Source organism: Cynocephalus volans, chromosome 10 (assembly GCF_027409185.1).
Source record: "Cynocephalus volans isolate mCynVol1 chromosome 10, mCynVol1.pri, whole genome shotgun sequence".
In the NCBI taxonomy this organism is placed as follows: domain Eukaryota; kingdom Metazoa; phylum Chordata; class Mammalia; order Dermoptera; family Cynocephalidae; genus Cynocephalus; species Cynocephalus volans.
The window spans coordinates 58,717,679-58,743,248 of record NC_084469.1 but is presented as its reverse complement, the minus strand read 5'-3'; the positions used below and the strand labels follow the sequence as shown (position 1 = coordinate 58,743,248).

General features: G+C 43.0%; 1 protein-coding gene across 1 annotated transcript; it reads right to left on the bottom strand.

The window, feature by feature from the left end:
• Window positions 1–15,876: 15,876 nt before the first annotated feature.
• Window positions 15,877–25,076, bottom strand: LOC134387420 (carcinoembryonic antigen-related cell adhesion molecule 1-like). The gene is made up of 4 exons (XM_063109899.1): window positions 24,998–25,076; window positions 22,296–22,574; window positions 21,667–21,908; window positions 15,877–15,942 (listed from the first exon to the last, which is right to left on the bottom strand). Exons 1-4 carry the CDS (start codon window positions 25,074–25,076, stop codon window positions 15,877–15,879), a joined length of 666 nt encoding a protein of 221 aa, XP_062965969.1.
• Between the last annotated feature and the right edge of the window lie 494 nt (window positions 25,077–25,570).

Genomic DNA, 25,570 nt, shown 5'->3' with positions numbered 1-25,570 from the left:
GTAGATAGCATTTTTGTTTGTTTGTTTTCTCTTCATGAGTGTCATTTTTATTATACTAGTGGGTTTAGATTTTTCCTGGGTTTTTATGGCAGTGGTAGTTATTTTTCAGGAACCAAACCCACTACTCCCTTGAGAATTTCTTGTAAGCGTGGTCGTGTGGTGGTGAACTCCTGCAGTTTTTGTTTGTCTGAGAAATGTACTATTTGCCCTTCATTTCAGAAGGATAGCCTTGCAGGGTAGAGTATTCATGCCTGGCTATCTCTAGGTTTGTGTATTTTGAGTATATCATTCCATTCCTTTCTGGCTTTTAGGGTTTGTGATGAAAAATCTGATGTTAGCCTGATTGGGGCTCCCTTATGGGTGATTTGATGCTTCTCTCTTGCAGCTTTTAAGATTCTCTCTTTGTCTTTGAGTTTTGCCATTTTGACTATAACATGTCTTGGAGAAGACCTTTTTGGATTGAATACGTTTGGAGATCGTTGAGCTTCCTGGACCTGAAGATCTGTGATTTTTCTTATACCTGGGAAGTTTTCTGCCACTATTTTGTTGTATATGTTTTCAATGCAATCTCCTTCTTCCTCCCTTTCTGGAATACCCATGACTCGGATATTTGGGATTTTCTTCAATGCATTTGATTCTTCTTTCTTTCTTTCTTTCTTTCTTTCTTTCTTTCTTTCTTTCTTTCTTTCTTTCTTTCTTTCTTTCTTTCTTTCTCTCTCTCTTTCTCTCTCTCTTTCTCTCTCTCTCTCTTTCTTTCTTTCTTTCTTTGTCTGCTTGTTGTATTTCAAGCAGCCCATCTTCAAGTTCAGAATTTCTCTCTTCAACTTCCACAAGCCTGCTAGTTAACCTCTCCGTTGTGTTTTTTTTTCGCTGAATAACTTCTTCAGTTCGGCAAGTTCTGCTACTTTTTTTTCAGGGCATTGATTTCCTTGTACATTTCCTCTCTCAGGTCCTGTATACTTTTCCTCATTTCATCATGATGTCTAGCTGAGTTTTCTTGTATCTCATTCAGTTTCCTTAGAATTATCACTTGAAATTACTTGTCAGTCATTTCAAGGGCTTCTTGTTCAATAGGATCTAGAGCTTGAGAGTTATTATCTTTTGGTGGTGTACTTTCTTGATTTTTTTGTATTTCTGATATCTTTTCTTTGATGTTTATTCATTGTGGCAGGGGGTTTCACAGTCCTCAGGTTTGACACTCTTGACTGACTAAGATGTTGCTGTTGTTGCCAATTTGGTATGGCTGTCTCAGTGACTCTCTGTTCCGTGCACTCTGGCCTGGGCTGCTGGGATGTGCTGAAGCACCACAGAGAATGTGGTCTCTGCAGAGCTTCCCCTTCCCCTGCAGGATGTCTCCCTGCTCTGTGCGTGCTAGGCCGGGCTTGGGATGGAGCCGGGTAGTGGCAGTGAAGCCTACCTGCTGCTGGATCGTGCATTGGCAGCCCCGCCACAGGGTGTGTGGACTCTACAGAGCTTCTGTCTCCCTTGCTGGGTGGCTCTGTGCTCTGTACACCTTTTGCCGGGCTGCTGGATTGCATAGCAGCAGCCTGGACCCCGTGGAGGTCCCACATCCCCTGCCGGACGTCTCCCCACTCTGTGTGCTCTGGGCTGGGCTGGGAATGAAGCTGGGTGGCGGTGGTGAAGCCTACCTGTTAGATCACGCAGTGGCAGCCCTGCAGGGCATGTGGTCTCTGCGGAGCTTCTGCCTCTCCCACTGGATGTCTCCCTGTCTCGGCAGCGGGTTGATTCGCTTCCATCTCCAGGGATGGGTGGGTGGGTGCAGGGGTTCAGAAGCCGTGGTCACCGCTACAGCCCGGGGTGACACACGCCGGCTCAGGTCTCCATGTTTCCACGTCTGCGGCTGCTACGTGGGCTGCGGTGCACCGGCGGTTCGCACGCATGGGTTGGAGGAAGATTCCCAGTTCTCGGCAGGGTAAAGACACCCTTTCAAACCCGTTCCTTTGTGCCAATTCTGCTACAGCTGCATCTGGCATGGGCCTCTGGCTGCTTCTACTCATGGCGGAAAAGCAGCAGGCAGCTCTCCTCTTCCGCCATCTTGACCTCCACTTGGCGGCTCTGGCCCATGCTCCCACTGGCTGAGGGCTCTGGCACTCAGGTAACAGCAACCGGTGCCTGCTCGGGCTCCCAGGGACTGACCTGAAGTAAGCACTTAATGTAATAAATTTCTTCCTTAGTACTGCTTTTGCAGGGTCCCACAGGTTTTGGTATGATGTGTCATTATTTTCATTAGTTTCAAGACATTTTTTGATTTCCTGTTTAATTTCTTCTTGGACCCATATGTCCTTAAGTAGAATGTTGTTTAATTTTCATGTGTTTGTATAGTTTCAAAGTTTCATTTGTTATTGATTTCTAATTTTAATTCATTGTGATAGGAAAAAATACATGGAATAATTCCAGTTTTTTTTTTAATCTGTTGAGACTTGCTTTGTGACCTAACATGTGGTCTGTACTAGTGAATGTTCCACGTTCTGATAAGAATGTTGAATATTCGGAGGTTGTTGGATGGAATGTTCTGTAGATATCTGCCAAGTCCAATTGGTCTAAAGTGTTGTTTAGGTCTTGTGTTTCTCTATTGATTTTTTGCCTAGACGATCTATCCAATGTTGAGAGTGGGGTGTTCAGGCCCCCCAACTTATGGTGTTAGTGTCTATCTCCTTCTTTAGATCTATTAGTGTTTGCTTTATAAATATGCCTCCTCCAACATTGGGTGTGTATTTTATCATTATATAGTGGCCTTCTTTATCTCTTTTTATGTTATTTGCTTTAAAGTCTATTTTATCTGATGTAAGAATAGCTATTTCAGCTAATTTTTCATTTCCATTTGCATGGTATAACTTTTTCCATCCTTTCACTCTTAGTCTATGTGTGTCTTTACAGGTGAGGTGAGTCCCTTGAAGGCAGCATATTGTTGGGTCCATCTTTTTAATCCAGTCAGTCAGTCTGTGTCTTTTGAGTGGGGAATTTCATCCCTTTGAAAGCTGTTGATTTACCCCTAGCATTTTATTGATTTTTGTTTAGATGTCTTAAGTACATTCCGTTCTTTTCTTTCTGATTTACTGTTTGTCTTCTGTATTTGTTGGTTCCTTGGGGTTGTAGATAAACCATTTTTTTCTCTATTGTTAGCGTTTTTGTTTTACGGGTACATTTTGTTCTTTCTTGAGTATTAATGGCAGTGATGGTTGTTTTAGTGGTGTCAAACCCAGTACTTCCTTGAGAATTTCTTGTAGGGCTGGTCGTGTGGTAGTGAACTCCTGCAGTTTTTGTTTGTCTGAGGAATATACTCTTTGACCTTCATTTTGGAAGGATAGCCTTGCTGGGTAAAGTATTCTTGGCTTTCAATTTCTGTCTTTTAGTATTTTGAATATATCATCCCATTCTTTTCTGGCTTTTAGGGTTTGTGGTGAAAAGTCTAATGTCATTCTGATTAGTGCTCCCTTATAGGTGACTTGCTGCTTCTCTCTTGCAGCTTTTAAGATTCTCTCTTTGTCTTTGAGTTTTGCCAGTTTGAGTATAACATATCTTGGAGACAACATTTTTGGGTTGAATATGTTAGGGATCTTTGGGTTGCCGGAATCTGGTGATCTGTGACTTTCCCTATACCTGGGAAATTTTCTACTATTATTCCATTGAATATCTTTTCAATGCCATTTCCTTTTTCCTCCTCTTCTGGAATACCCACGATTTGGATATTTGAGTGCTTAAGGTTGTCTGTTATCTCTCTTAGATTTTCTTCAATTTTTAAAATTATTTTTTCTCTTTTCTGGTCTGCCAGTGTTAATTCAAACTGCATGTCTTCGAGGTCAGAAATTCTCTCTTCTGCTTCTTCTAGCCTGCTTGTCAGACTCTGTTGTATTTTTTATTTCATTCTATGAATCCTTCAGCTCCACAAACTCTGCTGCATTCTTTTTCAGGGCATTGATTTCTTTGTGCATTTTCTTTGTATAATTTTTCTCATTTTATTGTGTTGTCTAACTGAATTTTCTTGTATCTCATTTAGTTTCCTTAGAATTGTTGCTCTAAATTTTTTGTCAGCCATTTCAACGTCTTCTTGTTCTATAGGTTCTTGAGCTTGAGAGTTATTATTTTCCTTTGGTGGTAATGTACTTTCTTGATTTTTCATATTTCTGATATCTTTCCTTTGGTGTTTAGTCATTATGGCAGGGGCTATCACGGTCAACTCATTCCACCCTGATGTCCGAACTAGATCCTCAAGGGACTGTCAATCCTGGGCAGTGGCAACTAGCCTGTGCTAGTGGTCCTGTGGCACCTGCCTGTACTGGCACAGCTGACTCAGGGTGTGTGGGTCTGGCAGCTCTCAGGCCTCTCTGGGCATCAGGCACTGACCTGGCCTGGGGTTCCCACACTGCCTGCCTGTTCTGGCACAGCCGACATGGAGCATGTGGGCCCAGCAGCTCTCAGGCCTCTATACATGGCAGGGACTGGACTGGGTTAGGGGGTCCCATGTCACCTGCTTCTTCCAGGGGGGCTGACTCAAAGTGTGTGGGCCCAGTGGCTCTCAGTCCTCTCTAAGCAGCAGGGACTAATCTGGATAGAGGACCCATAGCACATGTCTTTCCTGGTGCAGCTGACTTGGAGCACATTGGCCCTGTGGCTCTCAGGCCTCTCTGGGCAGCAGGCACCAGCCTGGGTTGGGTGTCCTGTGGTGCGTGTCATTTCTGGCATGACTGACTTGTGGTGTGTGAGCCTGGCAGCTCTCAGGCCTCTCTAAGCTGTGAGGGGTGACCTGGCCTGGCGGTCCACAGCGCCTGCCTTTTATGGTGTGACTGACTCAGGGTGTATGGGCCCCATGGCTCTCAGGCCCCTCTAAGCAGCAGGGACTGACCTGGGCTGGAGGTCCCACAGTGTTTGCCTTTTTTCGTACAACTGACTCAGGGCATGTTGTCCCCATGGCTCCTAGGCCTCTCTAAGTGGCAGGGACTGACTTGGATTGAAGATCCCGTGATGCGTGCCTTTTCCAGTGTGACTGACTTTGGGTGTGTGGGCCTCATGGGTCTCAGGCCTCTCTAGGTGGTGGGCACTAGTCTGGGTTGGAGGTCCCACAGCACCTGCTTTTTCCAGCATGGCTGACTTGGGGCATGTGGGTCTGGTGGCTCTTCGGCCTCTCTAAGTGGCAGGTACTGACCTGGGCTGCAGGTCCCACAGCACCTGCCTTTTCCAGTGCAACTGACATAGGGTGTGTGAGCCCCATGGCTCTTTGGCCTCTCTGGGTGGTGGGGACTGACCTTGGCTGGAGGTCCCATGGCACGCAGCTCCTGCCTATTCTGGTACATCTCTCAGGCCTCCTGTTGTTGCTTTTTAATAGTTACGAATTTGTTGATTTGTGGGAGAGAATGACACTAGGAAACATCTACTCCACTATCTTGACCAGAAGTCCATTCTTGTATTTTTTTAAACCAAGAATTGATTTATTTCTGTTCTATTCATTCTTATTTTATTTTTTCTCCAATTTTGGGTTTAGTTCATTCCTGTTTTTCTAGTACCTTGAGGTGCAATGTGAGCTATTTGTTTGAAATCTTTCTACTAGTTTTATGTAGATTTTATTAACATGAACTTTCCTGCTAGAACAGCTTTGGCTGTATTCCATAGGTTTTCATAAATTGTTTTTCTATTTTCATTTTCAGGAATTTTTAAATTTCCTTTAAATTTTTCATTGACTCATTTATTTTTCAGAAACACGATGTTTAATCTTCATGTATTTCAACAGTTTTCAGTGTCCCATCTATTATCAACTTGTAATTTTATTCCATTGTGGTCATAAAAAGATAATATGATTTCAATTTTTAAAAAAATTGTTGACTTGTTTTGTGACCTAACATATGGTCTGTCCTGAAGAATGTTCCATGCAGTATTAATAATAATGTGCATTCTTCAGCTGTTGGATTGAATGTTCTCTAAATATCTGTTAGGTTTATTTGGTCTGTAGGGCAGTTTGCCTCTTACTTACTGATTATTTTTTTCTTTTTGGTCTGGGTTATCTGTCCATTGCTGAATGTGGGGTGTGAAATGCCCTGCTGTTACTGTATTGCAGTCAAATTCTCCCTTTAGGTCTATTAATATGCTTTATATATTTAGGAGTCTTCTTGTTGAGTGCATTTATACTTACAATTCTTATATCCTTTTGGTGTATTTATTCTTTTATCATTATATAACACCTTCTTTGTCTTTTTTTTAACAATTCTGGACTTAAAGTATATTTTATCTGATATAAATATAGCTACTCCTACCATTTTAGTGGTTTTCATTTGTATAAAATATCTTTTTCCCTTCACTTTTAGTCTATGTGTGTCTTTATGGTGAAATGAGTTCCTTACAGGCAGCATATGGTTGGGTCTTGTTTTTTAATCCATCCAGCCACTTTATGTCTTTTAATTGAAGAAAGTAATTCACTTACATGCAGAGTTATTAATGATAGATAAGGGCTTACTACTGCCATTTTGTTACTTACTTTCGAATCCTTTTTCCCATCTCTTGCAGGCTTTCTTCATGGCTAAGTGATTTTTTCCTTTAGCATATTTTGATTCCATGCTATTTATTTTTTAGTGTATCGACTATAGGGTTTTGCTTTAAGGCTACTATGAGGCTTACAAAAATATTGTATAAAAATAGTTTCAGGGATTATTTTTATACTTTATTACTAGAGATTTTCTCAATGTGCACACCACCAAATTGCTTAAAGAAGTTCTATGACTGGAAGCAAAAGAATGATAACCTCATTTAAAAAAAATACACAGAAAGATAAAACTCAGTTGTAAAACAGATACACAAATGGAAAGAGAAAGGAATGAAACATTAGTTTCAGAAAATCACAAAACAGCAATGAAAAACAATAAGATAAGAAGAAAGAAATAACATACGTAAATCAACCAAACAGCAAGTAAACAATGGTAGTAGTATTCCCCTATCAATAATAATATTTAATATAAATGGGCTAAATTCCCCAAATAAACTGGCTGAATGGATAAAGAAACAAGGCCCAACTATATGCTGCACAAAAGAAACTCACTTCACCTGTAAAGACACACACAGACTGAAAGTGAAGAATGGAGAAAGGTATTCCATGCAAATGGAAACAAAAAGCAAACAGAAGTAGCTATACTCATATCAGTTAAAACAGGCTTGAGGACAAAAACTTTAAAAAGAGACAATGATGGTTATTATATAATGTTACAGTTGTCAATTCAGGAAAAGGATATAATTGTAGATAGATATTCACCCAACACTGAAATACCCAGATATATAATGCAAATATTATTAGATCTAAAATAAGAGACTCCAATACTATAATAACTGGCAACTTCAACACTTCACTCTTAGCATTGGTCAGGTCATCCAGATAGAAAATCAACAAAAAAAAATTAATTTGATTTAAACTGCATTATAGACCAAATGAACTTTACAGACATATTCAGAACATTTCATCCAACAACTGCAGAATAAACATTCTTCTCATCAGCACATGGAGCATTCTTCAGGATAGACGGTATCCTGAAGAATGGCACAAAATAAGTCTCAACTAATTTTTAAAAATTGAAATCCCGGCAGTGCCAGCACATGACCCAGAAGGTAGGCCTCACCACTGCCATCTGACTCCATCCCCAGCCCGGCCCTGTGTGCACAGAACAGGAAGATGTCCAGCAGGGGAGGCAGAAGCTCCACAGAGACCACACACCCTGCGGTGCCAGCACATGACCCAGAAGCCCAGACGAGTGCATGCTGACCAGAGAAGCTGCTCCCCAGAGAAGCCCAAGAACCAAGGCAACCACACACACAAGACACTAGTGGCCAACTGAGCAGACACTTAGGCAGCCATACCAAATTGGCAACCCCAGCAACATCCTACCCAGACAATAGTGTCAAACCAGTGGACTGTGAAACCCCCTGCCACAATGACTAAACATCAAAGGAAAGATACCAAAAATATGAAAAATCAAGAAAGTACACCACCAAAGGGTAACAACTCTCAAGATCTAGATCCTATAGAACAAGAAGCTCTTCAAATATCTGACAAGGAAATTCAAGTGATAATTCTAAGGAAACTAAATAAGATACAAGAAAACTCAGCTAGACAACACGATGAAATGAGGAAATGTATATAGGACCTGAAACAAGAAATGTACAAGGAAATCAACACTCTGAAAAAGAATGTAGCAAGGCTTGCTGAACTGAAGAATTTATTCAATGAAATAAAACATGCAACAGAGAGTTTAACCAGCAGACTTGCAGAAGTAGAAGAGAGAACTTCGGACCTTGAAGAGGGGCTGTTTGAAATAATACAGGCAGACAAAAAAAAAAAAAAAGAAAAGAAAAAAGAATTAAAAGCATTGAAGAAAATCTAGGAAAGATATTAGACAACCTTAAGCACTCAAATATCCGAGTCACAGGTATTCCAGAAGGGGAGGAAAAAGGAGATTGCATTGAAAACATATTCAACAAAATAGTGGCAGAAAACTTCCCAGGTATAAGAAAAATCACAGATCTCAAATTCAGGAAGCTCAAAGTTCCCCAAACGTATTCAACCCAAAAAGGTCTTCTCCAAGATGTGTTATAGTCAAATTGGCAAAACTCAAAGACAAAGAGAGAATCTTAAAAGCTGCAAGAGAGAAGGATCAAATCACCTATAAGGGTGCCCCAATCAGACTAACATCAGACTTTTCATCACAAACCCTAAAAGCTGGAAAGGAATGGAATGACATATTCAAAATACACAAAGACAGATTGCCAGCCAAGAATACTCTACCTTGCAAGGCTGTCCTTCTGAAATGAAGAGCAAATAGTATATTTCTCAGACAAACACAAACTGTGGGAGTTTACTACCACACGACCACCCTTACAAGAAATTCTAAAGGGAGTACTGGGTTTGGTTCCTGAAAAATTACTACCACAGCCATAAAAACCCAAGAAAAATTAAAAGCCACTAGTATAATAAAAATGGCATTCATGAAGAGAAAACAAAGAAACAAAAAGGCTATCTACAACCCAAGGAACCAACAAATACAGAAAACAAACAGTAAATCAGGAAGAAAGGAACAAAAGACATTTAAGACATCCAAACAAAAATCAATAAAATGCTAGGAGTAAATCAACACTTTTCAAGAACAACTCTTAATGTAAAAGGGTTAAATTCACCAATCAAAAGACACAGACTGGCTGACTGGATTAAAAAGGAGGACCCAACTATATGCTGCCTTCAAGAGACCCACCTCAACCACAAAGACTCACATAGACTAAGAGTGAAAGGATGGAAAAACATTTACCATGCAAACAGAAATAAAAAACGAGCTGGGATAGCTATTCTTATATCTGATAAAATAGACTTTAAACTGAAAAACCATAGAAAGAGATAATGAGGGCCACTACATAATGATGAAAGTATTGAACCATCAAGAAGACATAACAAATATAAATATATACACACCCAATGTTGGAGCAGCCAGATTTATGAAACAAACTCTGTTAGAGTTAAAGAAAGAAATGGACACTAAAACCATAATAGCAGGGGACCTGAACACCCCACTGTCAATATTGGACAGATCATCTAGGCAAAGAATCAACAGAGAAACACAAGATCTAAACAACATACTAGACCAATTGGACTTGGCAGATATCTACAGAACATTCCATCTAACAACCTCAGAATATTCATTCTTCTCATCAGCACACAGATCATTCTCCAGGATAGATCACACGTTAGCTCACAAATCAAGTCTCAACTAATTCAAAAAAATTGGAATTATCCCATGTATTTTTTCAGACTACAATGGATTAAAATTAGAAATCAATAACAAATGAAATTCTGGAAACTATACAAATACATGGAAATTAAACAGCATTCTACTTAATGACATATGAGTACAAGAAGAAATCAAACAGGAAATCAAAAAATTTATTGAAACTAATGAAAACAATGATACATCATACCAAAACCTGTGGGATACTGCAAAAGCAGTACTAAGGGGAAAATTTATCACATTAAATACTTACTTCAGAAGAATGGAAAGATGGCAAGTGAACAACCTAACACTTCACCTTAAAGAACTAGAAAAACAAGAACAATTCAAAGCTAAGGTTAGCAGACGGAAAGAAATCATTAAGATCAGAGCAGAACTGAATGAAATTGAAGCCCAAAAAACAATACAAAAGATCAACGAATCAAAAAGTTGGTTTTTTGAAAAGATAAATAAAATTCACAAACCATTAGCATGACTAACAAAAAAAGAAGAGAGAAGATTCAAATTACAAAAATTAGAAATGAAAAAGGTGATATTACAACTGATTCATCTGAAATAGAAGGAATCATTTGAGACTACTATAAACAACTATATGCCTACAAATATGAAAATCTGGAGGAAATGGATAAATTTCTGGACACACACAAGCTCCCACAACTGAGCCATGAAGATGTAGAAAATCTGAACAGACCAATAACAATAAAAGAGATTGAAGCTGTTATCAGAAGGCTCCCAACAAAGAAAAGCCCAGGACCAGATGAATTCACAGCAGAATTTTACCAAACATTCAAAGAGGAATTGACACCGATTCTTGACAAACTATTACAAAAGATTGAAATAGACACCAATCTCCCAACCTCATTCTATAAAGCAAATTTCATCCTGATACCAAAACCAGGTCAAGATACAACAAAAAAAGAAAACTACAGGTCAGTATACTTGATAAATATAGATGCAAAAATCCTCAGTAAAATACTAGCTAACAGAATACAGCAATATATACGCAAAATTATACACCATCATCAAGTGGGATTCATCCCAGGGATGCAAGGTTGGTTCAACATATGCAAATCAATAAATGTGATAGGCCATATTAATAAAATCAAACACAAGGACCACATGATCATCTCTATAGATGCTGAAAAAGCAGTTGATAAAATTCAACATTCATGGGCCGACCCCAGTGGCTCACTCAGGAGAGTGCGGCGCTGGGAGCGCAGCAGTGCTGGGAGCGCCAAGGCCATGGGTTTGGATCCTATATAGGGATGGCCGGTGTGCTCACTGGCTGAGCGTGGTGTGGGCGACACCCAGCCAATGGTTGTGACCCCCTTACCGGTCGCAAAAAAAAAAATTCAACATTCATTCATGACAAAGACCCTCTATAAATTAAGTATAGATGGAAAGTATCTCAACATAATTAAAGCCATATATGATAAACCCACTGCCAATATCATCCTGAATGGGGAAAAACTGAAAGCTTTTCCTTTAAGATCAGGAACTGGACAAGGATGCCCACTCTCACCACTCCTATTCAACATAGTGTTGGAAGTACTAGCCAGAGCAGTCAGAGAAGAGAAGAAAATAAAGGGCATCCAGATTGGAAAAGATGAAGTCAAACTGTCCCTGTTTGCAGATGACATGATCGTATATATTGAACAGCCTAAAGCCTCTACAAAAAAACTCTTGGAGTTGATAAATGATTTCCGCAATGTTGCAGGATACAAAATCAACACACAAAAATCAGTAGCATTTCTATTCTCTGCTGGGTTCCACCAGCAGGTTTTTCCTCCCTTTCCTAACTTCTCCCATGTCGAACCCAAGAGCGAGCTGCCCTAATGCTTCACCCCTCGGCCCTAGAGACAGCCAGGGGATCTCCCTGGGGGGAGTGAGTGATCTGCCCGCCAACCCAGCCCTGTAAGCAGGACACTCAGGTGTGGCAGGGGTTCTGTCAAGCAGTTCCGTTTATTGTTTGTTAAGCAAGCGTATTTAAGCTTTGCCAGTGGGGGAGTTACCTCTGTCCAGCCAATCAGGGTAAAGATCACGTGGTCATGCATGGGGGTTCCTTAAGCTATACTAAGCAATTAAACAAAAACACACAAAAGTAAACAAAAACAAAATGTGGAACCCAGCTGTCCCCTCCCACCTTGCTTCCTCTCGGCGCCATCTTTAGGTAGCCGTATAGAGAGGGCCTTGCCTAAATCACCATTTTGGCGTTACTGAATTGCATATGAGCCCAACATTTCCCCCTTTTTGTATTTTATGAGGGTAGCCAATGGCAGCTAGCCGCTCAGCCTCACCATCTCCCATGCGGTTGTGCCTGTCTTAGGTTGTCCCCACTGATAGGGGATCTTACCCATCACTGACTATCTAGCTGAGCACTGGCGGGGGGGGTGACAAGCAGAACCCTTATACCTGGGCATGAAGCTTTTGCATAGCCATGTTGACCCATGGGTTTTGGGGATTGTGGTCTTGTGAGACTTGCTCAACCACCTGAATGAGCATGGTGATGGATCCAATATTTCCTTTTATTAAAGCCACTATTTTTCCTAATATGCAAGGCCCAAAGGAAACTAAAAGGAGTAAAATAATGAGAGGACCTGCCACAGCAGAAAGCAAGGTGGTAAACCAAGGGGAGGCGGTGAACCAATTTTCAAACCAACTAGAAGTGGGGCTTTTTTGTTGCTTGCATTTTTCAATCCCCTCTTTAATTTTAGCTAGGGAATCTGTAACCACCCCCGAATGGTCAGTGTGAAATCAGCACTCTTCACCGAGGGCTACGCAGAGGCCCCCTTGCTGGAGGAACAGGAGGTCCAGTTCCCGGTGATTCTGTAAAACAACCTCAGACAAAGACCTTAGAGATGTTTGCAAGTACCCAACTGCCTTTTGCACCCTGTCCAGGTCTAGGTCAATCCCTTCTCTGACCCAGATGAGCATGGTTTTGGTGGTCCTGCGAAGAGGGGGGAGAGACTGCACTCCTCCAAACTGTTGGAGATGTTATCTTTGTGGATGTGGGGGGAGAACTTGAGGTTTTGGGTGGACACCCATATGGGGCTGGGTGCATTGATGGGGAAGACACATCCAAACCCTTGGCCCATGGTTAATAACAGGTCAGGGCCTCGCCACTGGCCCGTGAGGGGGTCTTTCCATCTTACTTGAGCCTTGAGCCGAGCTGGCTGAGTTACCCAGTGCCTTTGAAACGCTGACGGGGGTTGTGTTGGGAAAAATTTTAAATGTTTAAGGTAAATAAGGCTGTGCCTAGTTGCACGTGGGGGCTGGTGGTCCCCCCTTTTTGTTTTAAAAGTTGGGTTTTTAATACCTGATTTTGTCTTTCTATGATGGCTTGGCCTTGTGGGTTGTGGGGGATGCCAGTGGTATGTTGGATGCCCTATGTGTTTAAAAATGTTTTAAAGGTAGAGCTGATAAAGCAGGGGCCATTGTCAGTTTTTAGCTGATGGGGGAGGCCCAAAACAGCAAAGCACTGTAATAAATGGCTTTGTGCATACTTACTTTTTTCGCCCGAGTGAGCTATTGCCAGACAGGCATGGGAATAAGTGTCAATAGAAATAAATATGTATTTTAACTTTCCAAAGCTAGGAAAATGAGTTACATCAGTTTGCCATAATACATTGGGCTTCCATCCCCAGGGATTAATGCCTGGGGCTTGCAGCGGTGGGACCTGCAAATAGGGTGAGCATGACTTACAGGTATGGACAATTTTTTTGAGCTGGGAGATGGGGACCTGTGGATAATAGGTGTGAAGGCCTCTCCAATTGGCATGTGTTAGCTCATGCAGTTGGGCGGCCTGTTGAGTGTTGTTGACCTTGGGCCCACTGGATGCTACCTGGTCAGCAATATTGTTGCCCGATGAGAGCAGCCCAGGTAAGTTCTGGTGCCCTCTGAGATGTGTATCATAAGGGGAGTGACGGGGTTGTTATCTAAGCGTATGTGGGAGCGCAGCAGTCCCAGCAACAGGTTAACCATGTGCAGGCTGTCTGAGAACAAATTCATGGGGTTGTGTACATTTTGTAGGGCCAGTGCAACAGCCAGCAACTCTTTAAATTATGCTGATCCCCTGGCTGGCTGGAAAAGGGTTTGCTTGGGGGCCCCAGGGGACTGGCCCATGGGTGCAAGCACTACTACTGCCATCCCGGCTCGCCCTCCATCTGTGAAGACATTGCACCTGTTTAACAGGGGATGGGGAGAGAATAGCTGGGGGGCCACCCAGGGCAGGTGGCTGATTGCTGCTAGCCACTTGCAAGGGCTATAGTGACAGTCAATATCTCCCATGAACCCCTCTAAAGCTATGGCAATTCTGTTGTTATTTCTTGCTAACCAGGTAAAATCTGTTAATTTATATGGGAGGACAGTTTTTTCAGGCTCCTTAGCGTAATAGCGCAGAGCAGTAGTCCTTCCTTTCTGAAGCAAATCAGCGGTTTGGTCAACTAAGGTATACACCTGGGGGGGCCCACCCAAAGGATACATGGACCCATTGGATGGCCGTGCTATCTTGGACCAGCATGGCCATAATAGATTGCTGGCCGTGAATAAGCCACAACTGCAATGGTTTGGTAATACTGAGCCGGCCGAGTTTAGCCTGATTTAGCTGGTCTTGGATGGTGCGGAAGCTGTCCTGATGTTTTTTCTGCAACACGATTTTTTGAGTGTCGCTGTGGGTTCGCAGCAACTCAAACAGGGGACTGAGATCCCCTACTGAAAAGGGTAGCCAGGGCCAAAGCCAATTAATTTCTCCCAATACCTTCTGTAGCTCTACCAGGTTGTATTCACTTTTAACAGATAATTGCGATTTTAAGGGGCTGACCCCCTCCAGCGTTAACAGTGAACCCAATATTTTAAAAGGAGGCAACATTTGGGTTTTATCAGCAGAAATACACAGATTTCCTTGAGTTAAGCATTTTAGCAACACTTGGTAAGCTGATGACAGCCCCTCCAAAGAGGGGCTGCCCCAAATAATGTCATCCATATAAACATATAGCGTGACATGCGGGAGTTGCAAGACAGATTGAAGCAGCTGGTACACACAATTTTGACAAAAGGTGGGACTGTTGGCCATGCCTTGGGGCAAAACCACCCACTTGTAATGCTGGTCTGGTCCCTGATAATTGACAGATAGGACAGAAAAGGCAAATTTCTCACAATCCTGGGGGTGTAAAGGGATAGAAAAGAAGCAGTCCTTGAGGTCGACCACGGCCAAGTATAAGTGGCTGGGAATGGCAGGAGCCCAGGGCATTCCCCAAAGTGGTGCTCCCTGGATTACCATGCACTTGTTAACTTCCCGAAGGTCTTGGAGCATTCTCCATTTGCCTGACGCCTTGCGGATTACACAGGGATGTTCCAGGGACTAGAGGAAGGGCGTATGTGGCCCAACTGCAGCTATTCGATAATGATATCTTTTAAAGCCATTAACGTGGAGGATGGGAGGGGCAACTGATCCACCCATACTGGTGGGCTCTCCTTCCACCTGATGGGGGGGTCAGGGCAGTGGCACTTAGAATTGGGGGTTCACTATGATTCTGGAGCAGGGTTGATGGGATCTTGCTCTCTCGAATTCAGGATCCCCTCGATATTTGGGAATGCTACTGAATCATGGGGCAGGATTGTGAAACTGCTGCTGGTATTCCTCCTCATCCAGAAGGTCGTCATAAAACCCCTTGTGGTCGATGGTAATATAAGCATCAGCCTGCCCTAGGATATCCTGCCCTAGGAGATTGGCATTAAGCCCCGACGTAATAAGTGGCTTGACTTGACCCACTGAGCCATCAGCATCCTTCGGTTGGATGTATGTTTTGGTTTCATATGAAGATGTTTGGCCCCCTACCCCAAGGATTTTAGGCCCGGGGACAAGCTCCCAATTGGGGGGGGGTCTCCTCCCTTCGGAGGACGGTGCAGTCCGCTCCTGTATCTATAAGGTAGTGGAACCACTTTCCCCCTGACAGTGATGTCCATCTTAGGTCTAACCCCCTCAACGATGGGGATGGTCCAGTTGGCCCTAGGGGCCTTTCTTGTGTTTGGACACGATAGCTCCACTTGTGGCAGACTTGAACTACTCCCTTGGGATAACAGAGCTGGGAGGTGCCCCCCACCTAGTTTAAAGGGTTGCATGCTTGTCATACTTGGATCGGCACTCCCTCTTCCAGTGGAATCCCTGCTGGCACTGGGGGCAGGGGGTAGAGGGCTGGCCCGGCTTACCCCCTCGTAGGGGGTGCCCCAGGGGTGAATCCTGTCCCTTGGGGCACTGTTTCTTAAAGTGCCCAATTTCCCCACAGCTGAAACACCATCTTTCTTGGGGCCTGGTTTTACTGGGGAGGGCCAGAGAGGCCATAGCTTGGGTCATGGCCTCTGTTAAGGCTTCTGTTTGGGCCCTCAGGGTGGAAGAAAGGGATTGCGACTGGTGATGCTGTGTCCCTACATCCTTGGCAGCTATGACCCACCACTCCAGGGATCTTTCTTTAAGACCAGTGCAGGCCAGTTTGTGGTCGGCGGTCATTCCTTCCCACACCAGCATTTTAATAAATTGATCCCTTAAGGGACCAGGGGGGAACTTCCTCTTGATACTTTCCTCAACCAGAGCGATAAAGGACAGGAAGTCCTCAGTGGGCCTTTGGGTAATACCCGATATCAGGGGTTCTGAAGGGCCCTCTGCGAGTTTCCTCCACGCAGAGAGTGCGGCTGCCCTGACCTGATCCTGGTAAGGAGGGGGAGTCGCTGCTTGCTGTATCCCTGTATGGTACTGAACTGCCATCCCCGAGAGCATCCCGAATGTGATGGGGATTGGGGGGTTGGCGGCTTGGTTTCTTTCAGCTTCCTAATGACGCTCCTCCTTGTAGAAGGCACAGAACTTAATGTAAAGGTTGCTGGACAGTACTTATTTAGTTTTGTAAGGCTGGAACAAGAAAACAGAATAATAACTTAAAAACTGATTGGTAAACCTCAGACTACTTTTTTGTAAGGGTTAAAGCACAGGGGACTTCCTTATTAAGGTGAATCGGATAGACTGGAATCTTCTGTTTTCAGGAAATTCTTATCTGTTTGTGGATCTGTCTGCCAACTTTCAGTTTGATTATGTAACATTTTTTGTAATGCTTGATCATATGAAACAAAAAGTAACCAAAGTGAGATTTTTAAAATTTTTATTTTTTTTATATTTGTTATGACTATTCATGAGATACAAAGCTGATTGTCCTCCCTCCTGCTGGTGATGTGGGAGCCAGATTCATACTGGGGGCTTAGCATGAGGAACTCCATTTTGTTTTGGTCTGGTCTGTTGGGATCTAGTGCAGATGCTGTTTAAAACAATGGCCTCTCACAATTTTTATTTAACAATTCCCACATTTTGTTCATTGGCACATTACTGCTACTCTCAGTTAACATCATTTTGTGTTTCTGGTGTCAACACATTTATTCATAGTTTATGGTGCCCTCATTATCATGCATTTCTTTAAGTTTTTGTTACAGCCCAAGGGAGACCATTTCATGTTTGATGGATGGCTGCATGCAAATACTTAAAACCTTTGAAAGAATACAGTGCACCAGGGAAACTGTTAAGACTATCAGGGAGATAATACTAAGATCTCGAAGTATGATTTTTATCCAGGGTTGCCATGAACAAAATCATTGACAATAGGATAGTTTAAAGAAGGAGATAGGGCCAGAATTGGCATCTACCTGATAATTTTTGCAAGTGAGCCTCTACAATACTCAATTTATTTATCCATTTGCAACCAGAAGTATTAGCAACTGCACAGAATCCTCCCTGTTCAGCTAGTAGGTACCAATTCTATTATCTACTATTTCATTTCTGGGTTAAATTAAAATGAAGTGAGAACAAGTAGGTCTAGAAATCTAACTTTATAAAAGGGGTTGCTACTACAATTTAAACAAGCACTTGTATTAAGGATGTTGCTAATGTTACCCACTAGGTGGCTAAAAAAATCCCATAGGTCATGTAAAGATTTGGGTTTGACATGAAAGATCTAACACTTCATCAAGTTACCCACAGAAGTTAGTGATTTTTAAATTTTAATTACATCATTATCCTGCCAAGTGAAAGAGGTAGACATAAGCAAGAAAAACGTAAGAGGCATAAGAGAATCGTTATGATGGAAAGCTTATTTTGATATCTTGTTTAAATTTTCAACCCACACTGCAAAGTCATCAACTTCTTGTCCTGGCTCATGGTTCGAAAGTCTCTAGATATGGTGTTATTTGGGGTAACTCTCTGAGTGGCCCACACATCAGTCATGAGGGATATTTCTTGAAATTTACATTGAGTTATCTAGCTTCAGCTTATAGTGCTTCAGGAACAGAGCAGTTCTTATTCTTAGTGATAACATGGGAGAAAATTGTATGGGAGAAAGCTAGAGATGTTCAGGATCCAGTCCATTCTACAGGTAAATAAGTAAAAACTCAAAAACAATGAGCAGGGCTACAATGCAATGACAGGTCTACTACAGTTTTTCTTTAGAAACATGCTTTTTCTCTCTATAGTCACCCCTATTTCTATCAGAGACAATTAAACTAAGACTAATTTGTTTGCAAAATAAATTTAATCTTATTAAACTTGGTGTAATTATTCATGTATGTGCATTAGGAATAGAAATTGATTGTGTAGGCTCTTTTAAATTTTTCTTTGCCGGAACTTCTGATAAGAAATCTCAGATTGAACCTTTTAAAACCTCGCAAGACTAGGAATCCAAACCAAGGCAGATTTTAGATTTCACCTGTGGTACCTATATATTTATTCTATGTAATTCTCAAATATGATGTCCTAGTGGAAAAGTAGAATAAAAAGATCATATGAATTTTTCCATGAACTTTTTAAAGACCTGCATTAGTCCACTTCTGTTGTTTATAACAAAATACCTGGAACTGGGTGATTTATAAGAAAACAAAATTTATTGTTTACAGTTTTGGAAGCTGGGAAGTCCAAAGTTTAGGGAACACATCTGGTAGTGATGACAGTGACCCAGGGGGTCTCACATGGCAGAAAATGGCAGAGCAGAAAGAGAGAACTTCTCATGTGCTCTTTTAAAGCACTCAGGACCATGGCCCTGACCACCATTATTAATCCTTTCGCTATAGCACGGTCCTACAATCTAATCACCTCTTCAAGGCCCCACCTTTCAATAATCATAATAGGATTTCCCACCTTCTGCAGTTACCATGGATATTTAAGCTTCAATGAAGTGGGGGGGGCATCTAATCTACAGCAGGACCCCTAGTATATTCCTTCAGTTATTTGTCCTATACATTTCCTCTTTCATATGTTGGAAAAACCAGTCAGTCTACTTTAAGACAAAATTATTCTCTTTTTCCCTTACCAAAAATACATTTTTCATGTAAGCTTCACTTGTTAACAGTGTGTCATACTTTCCTTGCATAAGAAGTTGTTTCCCTTATTATTTCCACTTTAATTCCTGTATATGAATTAGAGTTTTAACTGTTAGTATATTAATTTTTAGAAAAACACTAGGAAGTAATTTTTAATTGTTTTATATTAGCATTAGGAGATGAGCACCATTTCACATTTTCTTATAATGCAATTTATTCATGTTTATTAATAGACTCAAGTATATTTAGCTTCTCTATAGGGTATAAAAACAAGATGCAAAAATACATATACTTTATTTTTATTTTTATATATTTCATTTTTTAGAAATTTTATTTATTTATTTTTTAATATTCAAAGATGTTGTTGCAAAGCAGTGGAAGGGGCAGGTGGGGTGGTAGGGAAATGGAGGTGGAGGCGGGGTGTGGAAATCACCCACAGCCAGCTCCTTTGCTGGCCTGCCTGTGGAGGGCAGGGGGTGGGAGGGCATGGTTGAGGCCTTCAGACTCTCCATGCTCTGGCTTCGGATCCTCAGGATTCTCGTGGAGGATCAGTAAAGGATGGGATGAATGCAGATGTTGGGGGGCATGGCTGAGGCCCGAGGGGGCTTCTAGTGGTGCTTGGGTTGTTGCTGGGCTAGATGCAAATGTTAAGGGGTGTGGCTGAGACCCTGGTACCCCCTTCACCCCAGCTCTGGAGCCTGAGGGACTTCCAGCTCTTTCAGGTTTTATAAGTATTCTTTGGTGGTGTTAAACCTTTACTAGTTACTATCAGAACTTTGATCTGTGGGTGTTTTGTGTTTTCTTTCATTTCTGTGTTTGCTTACTAGCTACCCCCACCACTTAAACTCTGCACTGGAACTAATTTGGCCACATATAAAAAGTTCACAGTGAATATCATACTCTTTGGTGAAAGGCTAAAAACATTCCCTGTAAGATTACAAACAAAATAAGGATGCCTGCCTTTGCCACTTTTACTCAACATAGTTTTGGGAGTCTTAGCCAGAGCAATTAGGGGGAAAAAAGTAAATAAATTGTATCCCAAATGGAAAAAAGTGATAATGTGTCTGTGTGCACATTACATGAAGTTATATGTAGAAAACCTACAGATCTGATAAAAAAAAAAAACGGTTTCAAAAAGAATAAAATATGTAGGAATAAACTTAACCAGGACTCGTACCTTGAAAACTACAAAACACTGTTGACTGAAATTAAAGAATACCTAAATAAATGGAAAGACATCCCATTTTTATGGATAGGAAGACCTAATATTGTTAAGATGACATTTCTACCCCAAATGGTCTACAGATTCAATGCAATCCCTATTAAAATCCCAGGTACAATTTTTGCAGGTATAGAAAATCAATCCTAAAATTCATGGAATTGCAAGGGATGGCAAATAACCAGTCTTGATAAAGGAAAACAAAGCTGGAGGACTCCCACTTACTGATTTCAAAATTTGCTACAAATCTGCAATAATCAAAACAGTGTAGTATGACACTGTAGTATGGGCATAAAGAAAGACATATAGACCAATGGAATGGAATAGAAAGCTCAGAAATAAATAGTCGTATATATGTCCAAAAGATTTTTGACAAGAGTGCCAAGACTATTCAATACGGAAAGGATAATGTTTTCAACAAATGATTTTGAGAAAACTGGATATTCATGCAAATGAATGAAGTTGAAGCTTTACCTAACACCATGTGCAAAAATTAACTCAAAATCAATCAAAGACCTAAATGAAAGTGAAAACTATGAAAATTTTAGAAGAAAACATAGGGTGAGAGCTTCATGATGTTGGATTTGGCAATAATTTCTCAGCTATGACAACAAAAACACAGGCAGCAAAAGAAAAATTAGATAAATTGGACTTCATGAAAATTGAAATATTTCGTGCATCAAAGAACATCATGAAGAAGGTGAAAAGACCACCTACAGAACAGGAGAAATACTTGCAAATCATATATCTGACAAGAAATTAATATCCAGAATATATACAGAACGACTACAACTCAACAGCAAAACTAAAGAACCCAATTAAAAAATGGGAAAGGACTTGAATAGACACTCCTCCAAAGAAGATAAATGAATGACCGACAAGCATGTGAAAAGATTCTTAACATCACTCATCATTGGGGAAATGCAAATCAAAACCACAATGATGTACCAGCCTTGTATGTTTTTGTAGCTCATGGAGTAGGTAAAATAAAGCAAAAAGGTGACAAGGGGACATGTTAGAGACAGAAGCAACTTGACCTGGATGACCCTTTTTCCTGCCCCCTCTGTGAAGCTCTTCCCACTACATGGAATTTCTAAAGGCTGAGAGAACCCCCTCCTCACATTCCAGTAAGTACCTAAGGTCAGCCATGGGAAACCAGAGAAGGAAGGTAAGGAGACAGCCTGGAGAGATGGAGTGGGAGGGCTCAGGGGGAGAATTAGGATTTTGTCTGTGCCTGTGGGACGCAGGCTGAGAAAGAAATTTTTTCCCGGATTTTCTTTGCAAACAAGGTAGACACCACCCCAGAGCTTGGTGCCGAAGTTGCAAGACTGTGATCGTCTTGACTGTGGTCCTGTTGAGGCCTGTGGCAGAGTTACAGGCAAGGCAGGTATAGGATCCACTATCATTCACAGTGATGTTGGGGATAATGAGCTCTTGTGTGGATAGCTGGGGCCTCCCATTGATAAGCCACAAATACTGTGCGGGTGGGTTAGAGGCCGCGTAGCAGAAGAGGCTGAGGTTTGTATGGTAAGATGAGTCTGAGAGGGAAATAGAGAGGGTGTCTTGTCCATCTGGAACAAAGAGAATAAAGCCACAAATGATGTCATTGGGGGAAGGGGCCACTCCTGGTTTGTTGAAGGGCCATAGTATCCCTTTGATCTATGTTCCAACCTTCTTTTGATCTCCCATTTTCACTGAACCCGAATCTGAGATATTAACCTGTTTCTCACATCATGTGCTGTCACCCTGAGGTTCCCAAGACAGAAGTAGCTTATCCCCTCCTGTTCTTGGCTTGAAGCTTGGCCAATCGGGATTTGCCTTGGTCAGATGTCATGGCCATCCTAGGTGTCCTGGAGTGAGGGTCTCTGTACTTGGACCTGAGGGAATGAGTGGGGTGGCCTTTTGTCATTGTGGCTTGGGCTGGCAACCTTGGTGGTGGGGGAACAGAAGTTTCTGACAGGACATATTCTGGGTGACTGGGTCACTGCAGCCGGTGCTCACTGGATTCTTGGTTTCACACTGATAGGGTCCTGTGTCATTCCTTGTGACACTGAGTAAAGTGAGGGTCCTGTTGTCCAGGGACAGATCCAGGCTGGGAGTGATGTGGAGCCTCTGACCATTTATCCACCACAGGTAGGTTGTGTCCTGAGTCTCAGGTTCACATGTTAATGCCACAGAGTCCTCATCCTCCACGGGGTGGGGGTTGTTGCTTGTGATGGAGGGTTTGGGTAAATCTGCTGCACAGAGAACAAAGAGAAGATTGTCCTGTGTGGTACCTTTGATTTCTCCAAAGGCATTTTTCAATCACAGTTGGCATTTTTCATCTTTCAGCCAACCTGAGTTCTTAAAAGAACCAGGCAGGTGTATGTGTCACAAGATAGATGTATGAGAATTTGCAGGCTTAGACAACGTGAGGCCACCTGCTCTGTGTCTATGGGAAGCTTGCTTTCTCACATGTGAACTGAGCAGCAGCACTTCATTATGGACAGACATAAGACCGGGAGTTACAGACCCCCTGGTGTCTCTCCTAGTTCCTTACTCACCAGCTGACTCCCTGACAAACCTGGGGACATGTGGGTTCTGAGTCTCTTCCAGCTGTACAGTCTTACATTGCTCCACCTAGGAAAGTTTTCTCTGAGACTTCACTTTAAAAGGATAGTCTAGGATGGGTCTGGATGGGAACTAGGTGTTTGAGCAGAAATGACAAATAGAGACCAGGAGCAAGTATGGAGTGAGTTCAGAGGTCAGGGCACAGGGCCACAAGGTGGGAAAGTTCTGCCCAGGTGTTTGATGGTGACTGACTTGATCTAGTGAACTAATAATAGTGGAGCATAATCCAAGGAATGAGCTGGAAAAGAGTGAGGGGAACAGGCAGTAGCTGTTGGCTTTGGCAGCAAAGCCATGTTCTCTATCCTTGCTCTTTGATGTCTCTTCTACCACTGCACCTGTATGGACCGTGTGTGTTTGGTGGATGTGGGATAAAAGTTGGAAAAGTTAAATTTCTGGCATATGTGAACATTGTTATTAGCATCCAGGATCTAGAACCAATTTCTGAAAGGAGTATATCTCTGCAGAGCAGGGTAAGGTCTTAGGCACAGCTCTGAAGTCCAGCAGGGTCACAGTATGATCAAAGGAAGATGCAAAAGTCAGTTTAAAATCAGCAACTCCTTGGGTAGAGAGAGACCTGTGAGTGCTGTTAAGAGGACAGAACTGGTCAGAGGGGAAGGCTGAGGTGTCTCAATTATATAAAAGGAGAATGAAGAGGATGGAACAAGATGGCCAAGTAGAGTAGTCTGGCGCTTGTCCCCCTCCCCACAAGAGAGACCAAAGCGACAAACAACTGCATTTGGACTGGAATGACTGAAGAAGTATGCTGCGGAGCACGAGCGGAGTGAAGAAACCTTTGGAACACAGAAGATAGCACCGTAGAGAGCAGAACTACAGAGACTGGCTTGGGGTCAGACAGAGAAAAGGCGAGCTGGAAAAACCCCATCTGTTTACACTGCTGCCACAATCGTCACTAATCTCTGCCAGAGGATGGTCTCCCAGTCCTCACAGGTCCCAAAGCCACTTGGAGAGTAACTGGGAGTTTGTGCAGCTTCACCACCTCATAGTAGAAGACCAGGGAGAGGAACCCAACCCCCAGCCTAAGCAGTTAAGTTACAGTGTCATCTTGAAGCTAAACACTTGGCTAGAGTGTAGCCTGCCTGGGCAGCTGGTGGAAACAGTCTTCCTCTGTCCTCAGGGCCCACCTTCATTCCACCACATTCACAAGGGTGTCTGCAGGACCACGACCCCAGGTACCTGGTGCCTAGGTTAGACAGAAAGACTGATGCCCCAGCATTTGAACCCACATGGCATCCCCTCCCCCCACCCACCCAGGTGAAAACGCAGACCCACCTGCTCAGAGGGAAACTGCCAGTAAGCGGTGGTCTACCACATTTACATGTACCTGCTCTGTACAGCCCACAGGCCTGGTGTGCCTACAGGTGCCTGCATCAGCCAACAACCAGCCTGCCAGTAGCCCTGCCTTTCCCCTGACCCTCTACAGAGCTGCCAGGGCCTGCTTCACCAGTGTACACCTGCTCCCAGACCAACAGTGACCAGGCAGTGGCCTGCCTTGTAATACCAAGCCTCTACAGATCCATCAGACTCTGCTGCTTTCTGAATGATAGCAGAGCAGGCAGTGGCTTTGACCCTCCTTGACAGGCCTCTACAGAGCTTCTGGACCTTGCTGTGTCCTTGTGGGATTCTTCCAGGATCAATGCCTGATCCAATGGCCCTCTACAGAGCTGCGAGGCCCTACAGCACCAGTGGTCACCTGCCCTCTGACTTGACTGACATCAGAGAGGGCAACAGCTTTTCCTTATCACACCAGGCCTCTGCAGAGCTGCCACACCTGCCTGCACCCTTGCAGGCTTGGTCCAGGCTTAGTAGCTGATCCAGCCACCCTCCACAGGGCTGCTGGGTCCTGCTGCTCTGGTGTATGCCTACTGCTTGTCTGACAATAAACCAGGCAGTGGCCTTGCCTCTTTCTGGTAGAACATAATGAAGTTTCTAGGCCTTGCTACATCCTTGTTGGCATTCTCCAGGCTTTACTGCTTATCCAGCAGCCCTACCCAGAACTGCCAAACCCTGCTGCACTGGTGTGTGCCTGTACCCTGCTGAACAGTGAATTGGGTGGTGGCTTGAATCCTCAGGCAGGCCTGCATAGAGCCATCTGGCTCTGCTGTGTCCATGCATGCCAACTCCTGCCCAGACAGTGACATCCACTCCTTTGACAGGCCTTGGAAGTGTTGCCCTACCTTGTACCCAGGCTCACCTGTTTCCAGCCCAAAAGCTCATCAGACAGTGCTCCTCTCCCTGGAGACACAGCCTCAGAGCTGCACCCACACATGGCCTGATAGCTGAGCAGGCAGAAACTCTGAGCCTTAGAGAGACCACTGAACAGCCCTTTGGCCCTCTGTGTCTGCACATGCCTGCTCAGCAACTAGCCAGGAAGCTCCAACCCAGTAAAACAGTACAAGTGTTTGCACACATTCCTGCAGACATCATGTAAGAGGATTACATCCAAAGAAATGAAACAAAAACTATGCTACTGAGTCCATGCAGAACAAAGTTAATGCCACATATCCAACAGACACCCTAGAATTGTTTTCCAGTGCTCCTGGCTCAGCCTCCAGCACTCACTGTATGGGATCTCAAGGAAGAGCAGTTTCTTGTCAAACCTTCC